At 40.5% G+C, this 7,101-nt stretch overlaps 1 protein-coding gene across 2 annotated transcripts; it reads right to left on the bottom strand.

The window, feature by feature from the left end:
• Window positions 1-2,620: 2,620 nt before the first annotated feature.
• On the bottom strand, window positions 2,621-5,860 carry LOC147618079 (uncharacterized). Of its 2 annotated transcripts, none has more exons than XM_086775079.1 (4): window positions 5,463-5,860; window positions 4,055-4,178; window positions 3,761-3,890; window positions 2,621-3,624 (listed from the first exon to the last, which is right to left on the bottom strand). In XM_086775079.1, exons 2-4 carry the CDS (start codon window positions 4,155-4,157, stop codon window positions 2,640-2,642), a joined length of 1,218 nt encoding a protein of 405 aa, XP_086631205.1. In that variant the 5' UTR covers window positions 4,158-4,178; window positions 5,463-5,860; the 3' UTR covers window positions 2,621-2,639. The 2 variants fall into 2 exon arrangements, with proteins under 2 accessions (XP_086631205.1, XP_086631206.1); XM_086775080.1 differs by lacking the exon at window positions 5,463-5,860 and adding an exon at window positions 4,462-5,074.
• Between the last annotated feature and the right edge of the window lie 1,241 nt (window positions 5,861-7,101).

The following is a 7,101-nucleotide window of genomic DNA, read 5'->3' as shown; positions in this document are numbered from 1 at the left end:
TTGGATGGCACCTCAGACACTCGTGCCAAGGTAGCTTGGCTCACAATTATTCAGCCCAAAAGAGAGGGGGGTTTGAATATTATCGATCCGGATGCTCAGTGCAGGGCGTTGCTTTGCAAACTTGTGGCTAGAGGTTTCCTACCAGGCACTGAGCCTTGGAAGGATTTTTTCTTATCTTAGATTTTCGGATGTACACCCAAGGTCGGGAGAGAGACTGGATGCCTAGCATACATTTTTTGTTCACAGAAGTTGATATTAGGGCACCATCTTCCCCTCTTATTGCAGCCATTGTTAGAGCATGGCGAAGCATGAGATATTTTTTGCGACAAAGGCTTCCTAGGTCTTTGGACGAGGCTGACCGCCGATAACCTATTATGTGGAATGAGTGTTGACAATCCACAAATGGGATTGATCATGGTGATAGACATAGATTAAGGTGGCTTATACCACACTAAAAACCTCCGTGACTAGAGAGAGAGAGAGAGAGATTGCACACTCAACACAAGTTCTATTCTATTGTATATCACAATGAACCATACAATGATATAGGCTTTCTAGCCTTATCCCACTTTACACATCATCATCCATGTGGCACTCCCTTTCCCACTCTTTTGGTCAACACTCACACACCATACAATATTACATATGGCATTCTTATTTTATCTTGCACCTCTAGGGTGCTTTCCCACATACACATAATACCGCGATTACATCTCTCAACACCTTCTCTTAATCGAGGTGTTCCATGACTCACCCATCATCCATCACCCATATCAATGTAGCATTGCACAACCGCAATCGCTACCTCTCAACACTCTCCCTCAATGATACATTGGAGTGTCCATCAACCAATCATGTGTGCGCATGTCTACCATCTTAGACACCAAGTCCATTTTGAGCCGACTCGCTCACAGCAGAACCACTGAGTCCGATTTGAACATAGAAGTTCAGGTGGGAACCAACCCATGCGCATGCACCTCACACGTGCATCGCTCATGCACACATCACAACAACGTAGAGCTATGCAAGGAGGACAATTAACAAGTTGGTAACATAGCATGGTAGCGTAGTCTACAAACTTGAGTTGCCCGAAGAGCTCTCGAGTACACCTAGTTTTTCATGTTAGTGGCATATAAAAACAATGTATCACCAAGACAACGTAGCTTGTCTTAAAGTTGTAGTTGAGTCCTTGGAGTTACTGCACTTCCACATGAACCAAGGAGAATTCTTAGGTTTAAAGACCGGAATACAAGGTGTACTATGTACCGATGGAAAATTGTTAACTGGAAGGATAGGTCAAAAAGGTCTCAAGTGAGAACAACTATATATGCTTACCAACAACTATCATATGCAACAACTTTTCCCAATTTGTTTTCGCACAGATGAAAACTCTTTAGAGGGGGGTGGTGATATGTGACGTAGCTTGTAACATCACATGGGAGCTCAATCGGATGCAGAGTCCATATGTTGGAGTGCGGATGGTGGGTGCATCCAAGGTCTAGGGGTGAGGGCATCCAAGTCGGAGCACTTGGGCGGCCGGGCAGGCTTATGGGTGGGCAAGCCTCTATAAGTACCCAGGAGTGTGGTGTTATGCACATTCTCCTCTATGGTTGGTTGGTGACTAGAGCTCCTTGCCCTCTTGTGCTATGGCGGCGATTACAATGGTGTAACAATAACTCTAGTAAACCAAGCTAGATATATTATACAGCCACTAAACCCTAGCGATATATTAACCATAATCTCACCAACCATGCCAGTATGTTATGAGTAACTCCTATATTCTGAAGAGCACTTTCAAAGTCATGGTTTACGTTAAATATCCAATTCTCATTGGATAGTCTCAACATGACTTTGCAAGTGTGGCTAAAAATGCCCAAACTTACAAAGTCTCTACATGACTTTGCAAGTGTGGCTAAAAATGCCCAAACTTACAAAGTCTTACCAGTATATTGAATACCCATTTCTCATTGGATAGTCTCTACATGACTTTGAAAGTATGGATGAAAATGCCCAAATTTACAAAGTCTTACGAGAACCAACCAATCAAAGAAGAGAATTTAATGCAACTCCTTTACTTTCCTTACTAACGTAGTCTATGCAAGATGCACCTCCTTTACTTCCATCCTATGCAAGATGCACCTCCTTTTCTTTCCATACTAACCTAGTCTATGCAAGCCTTTGTATAGCTCTAATGTGCCCATACAACTTGTTTGAAGAGCCCATACAACTTGTATAGCTCTAATGTGCCCATACAACTTGTTTGAAGAGGTTGTTGAAGAAGAATCAATTCACAACTATGCCATTTATATTGTGATATATATTATAGTAAAAATTGCAATGCAATATAATAGCATTAATTTGAATGAACCCTTCCCATCCTAAACAAACAAGGACCATGCTCCCCCTCAAATACACACTGTCCATCACTAAATTTCCAGCATATATAGCACTAACTTAACAAGGGAAAGCTTTTACACAATGCTTCTGAAGTTGGTAAGTAATAGTATGAAGACCGAGTCAAGTTCATTGAACTCCATTTTTTTAGGGTATGCCGTATCCAAAGACTTGATAGCTTATTCCATAAAGGAAGAATGAATGAAATATATTTCGCTTAATTAAATGAATGAAATTTATTTTGCTCAATTAAGCACCATAGAAGGCTTGCATGGCATGTGAGGTACAAGGGATGGTATGGGCAACTCCCATTCAACATCAGAGGTGGCTAAGATCCCATGCATGCTATATGCAATGTTGGTATGAGGGAGACGATAGGGTAAACTGGTGGTTATGTCATGGTGACCATTAATATGAGAGTGGAGAAAAATATTATCATTAATACATTTGTTCATGTAATCATCACATGGAGATGGTGGAGAGTGCCCATAAATCATCATGTGTTGGTTGCAGGGGATGAAGCATGAGCTCAACTGGCCACCTCCCATAGAATCAGAATCATCAAATGTTTCATTGATGTTGTTTACTCCCATATTAATGCAGCAAGGTGTGTGAGTAGTGCCTGTACTGTGTGCAGAGTTAACCTCAACTAATTTGGCAGCAGAACCCCAATCTTGATGATGAAGGTTTAGTGGGGGAATCAGAGGTTTATCATTATACGCTACAATTGGCTGAATCTTATATACATTTGGAGAAAAATCCAGTGGGTTACTGAAATTAGGCGCGAATTCCTCCATATTTGGCTGCGAGATAGTCTTCATGCAGGCAGGCGCAGTACTAGAATCAGGATCAAGCACTAATTCGTCTATTAAGCAGAGCCCATCTCTAATTAACGTGGAGCTGAAATCCACGTCAGAGATAGGGTTAGGGTTTTCCATGAGATTATAACAGCAGCTGCTGCTGTACTGCGAAGAGGACACTGATTGGCTAGTAGTGGGGGATGGACAGTAAGCACTACTAAGCGGGATTAGGGCATTCCCGTTTCGATTAATGCTATGATCATTAGCATTAACGATGTTGGATGTGTCGGGCTGCTGTTGTTTAATTGGACTTAAATCTGTGGGGCATGCGATCCCAATCGACATTAACCTTCGCTTAATCACAGTATTCCATAGATTCTTCACTTCATTGTCCGTTCGCCCTCGCAAGTGCCCCGCGATCTCCGACCACCTGCAAAATAGTGGCATATTAATATGCTAATTAGCATCTGCGACGTAGCGCCGCTTCACCGCGGCGTCTAAGGTTCGACCTTAATATGTATGCATTATCGTACCTTGAATTCTCAACTTTTAACTACAATTATTACCTGTTTCCAAGCATGGAGTGGAGATCCACCACCTGCCTCACTTCTTCAGTTGAGAATTTCCCTTTCTTTAAACCTGGTCTAAGGTGATTCACCCAGCGTTGCCTGCAGCTCCTTCCACACCGTTGCAAACCTGCAAGTAGCATACAATACACGATTAAACGATACCCTAAACTAGGTAATTACACCTCGTTTAGGGTAACATACAATATATGACTAAACGATACCCTAAACTAGGTGATTATACGTGATAATCAATTCGATCAGAGTAACGTTCATGGACGGGCTAATTAAAACCTGCTTTTCGTGCTATGTCGTTCCAGCTTCCATTGACGTACTTGGAGATACACCGCCTTAACTTGTCGTCTTCTTCTGGAGCCCATAGCCCTTTCCTGATCATCACTATTGAATTAAGGAGAGCCTACACAGAAAGTTAAAACAGTTTCAGCACTTAGAACTAATTATACTGTCATCCTCCGCCGACACTAATTAAGTGATTAACGTGTGCCATAATCCCTTCCTCAAACTAGGGCTTAATGAACCTATAGCAACTAGCCTAGATTAACGATCTGCATGCATGCATGTTAATGTTGCGGAGCCAAAGCTGCTGGCCGCGGAAAGCGTTAATTCTATGGTAGTGATCTCGATAAAGCTATGTAATGGAGGTTTTGATTGAGGATCAGTGATATTGAGTGACCACTTACACTGAGAGGCAAGTTCAAAGCAACTGGGTGAAGACGGGAGAGCAACCAGAGGGCCCAGACGACACAGTCTTAATTAAAGACTGCTTTTGCTGCAATAAAGGGATGAATTGCGGCTTGCAAGGCTAATTGTACCGTTGTGCCATGACTATGTTGGTAGCATATAACAATCAAGGGAAGGCTCGGTGGTTGCTTTTTTATTCTTTTCATGAAACGCTACAAGTTCAGAAAGCTCCATCGCACCTCCACACACAACCAACACCTTAGGTTTTGAGAAGAATCATTGGAGGATATAGTAGCACAGAACCTTTGGAGGATATAGTAGCACAGAACCTTTGGAGCCTATAGAATCGTTGGAGCCATTATATTCACATCAAGCAAGCATCCTACTTGCAATATCCATCATGTTCACCCTTGCTCAACATTAGTATAGAATCATAATTGGAGCAATATATAGTAGCATATTATAAACATCATTGAATCATTATTGGAGTATGTGAACATCATTCAATTAAAGCAAATTATACCCTCCTTGCCTTTGTTCATATTAGTATGGAATCATTAGTGCAATATATATAGAAGCATAATATTATCATCATTCTGAATGACACCAAGCATCCTACATGCCTATATCATGTAAATCCTTGTTCATAGTAGTAAAGAATCATAATAGTAGCATATTAACATCATATGAAAGCAAGAATCATTGGAGCATATAGTAGCATATTAACATCAAATGAAAGCAAGCATCCTACTTTCCTTCATCATAGTAGTAAAGAATCATTGGAGCATATAGCAGCTGATTCATATGAAAGCAAGCATCCTGCTTTCCTTCATCATGTAGCCCGAGCTTGAGTAGTTCATCATGCCAACTCATATATACTAGGTAATTTGGGAATTTATATTTCATAGATCAATTCAAGTTATATAAAAAGCTCAACTTATACCATGAATGCAATCAGACAACGATTCTTCAAAGCTAGGAAAATGTATCAGTGAAGCACCTGAATCAATATTAGAGGTAATGAGCTCAGTTGCACAGTGCAGCACCCGAATCAATATTACAAGTAATGGGCTCACTTACACCGTTAGTGCAATGATAGAACAGTCCCTAAATACTACGAAAGTGGGAGTTTTCCATTGAGGTATGGCAAATATGATCTGGAGTTGAACAGGCGCAGTGCATGAAAAAAGCCATGTGCGGTAATTATTGATACGTTTTTTTCCATTCACGTGGAATGAGAAAAGTTCCTGTGAGAGAGAGACAGTGAGAGACAGAGAGAAGAAATGCAGCCATGCCGTTAGCAGTACAGTCAGCTATCTCTCCACGCAGAGAAGATCAATGCACACGTGCGGCCTCCAGTTTCTTCTCTCTGGTTTTCCACGAAGCTTGAAATTTCCTGCAAGGACGCAGCCGACAGAAAGGAGCCTAAAACGGTGCACCTTGTTTCATGATGCGTGAGGCGCATGAAAAGTCTTCTCCATGACCTGTTCTGTTAATACATTTCCATGCCACGCCGCAAATTTCGACTCTTTCAATGGTCCCTTCAACCTCAAAGAGAGACACACACAGGTGATCATCTCTAGTCCAGTCTCACAAAAAAAACAAGCATCCTTTAGTGTAATTTTCTTTAGGTCCTTTAGTGTAATTTTCACTCCTCTCACATCTAGAAAAAATCGGTTGTAATTTTACTTAGTCTTTTTTGAATTTAAAGATTCAAATTTTAAAGGTTTTTAGTTATAAAATCGATTACCCTATGCAGTTTTTTTAAATAAAAACCAAGTTTGTCTTTTTCTCCATTTATTTTTTTTAAAAAAAGTCTTATTTTTTCTGACAATGCTCGGAGTCTCGTCTCCCTACATGCCACCAGGCCCAATACTATCACTCCCTCTCATCTACCTACTTAAAGCCTAACATTTTGTTGCCATCCTCGGTCCACCTCGCATTTCCAACCTTTGCTCCCCAAATGATCCACAATCTACATTTGTCAAAGAACATTATCATCGTATGTACATAACACCAAGCAATAAGTTGAGTGCAAGTTCCACCCAATGATTCAAGAAATTAATCTATTATATTATGTGCACTTTGTACACATAATATTAGACATGTGCAAAAAGTCATCTCGTTTGTACTAAAAGTACAATTGTGAAATAAGAGAGAGAGAGAGAGAGAGAGAGAGAGAGAGAGAGAGAGAGAGAGAGAGAGATTATGTATTATTTTAGCATATTCAAAGACCTTTCTCCTTCTCCCACATTACTCCCCCCTTTCATATCCCGTTTCCTCATATGTTGTCTTGACTCCTCTGAAAATGAATCACACAAACTATAATCTAAAACTATTGTGTGAATTTCAAGTTTATTGCTAATAAGACCTTTCTCCTTCTCCCACATTACTCCCCCCTTTCATATCCCGTTTCCTCATACGTTGTCTTGACTCCTCTGAAAATGAATCACACATTACTCCCCCCTTTCATATCCCGTTTCCTCATACGTTGTCTTGACTCCTCTGAAAATGAATCACACAAACTATAATCCAAAACTATTGTGTGAATTTCAAGTTTATTGCTAATAAGATTAAAAAACACTTCCATTATTTGGAGAGTTCTTTCTTTATCTCATAGCCAAAAGTTAGCTTCAAGG

The sequence above is a fragment of the Cibotium barometz genome, chromosome 35, assembly GCF_041138505.1.
Source record: "Cibotium barometz isolate CiBa-2024 chromosome 35, ASM4113850v1, whole genome shotgun sequence".
NCBI lineage: Eukaryota > Viridiplantae > Streptophyta > Polypodiopsida > Cyatheales > Cibotiaceae > Cibotium > Cibotium barometz.
This window is presented reverse-complemented; position numbering and strand designations above follow the sequence as displayed.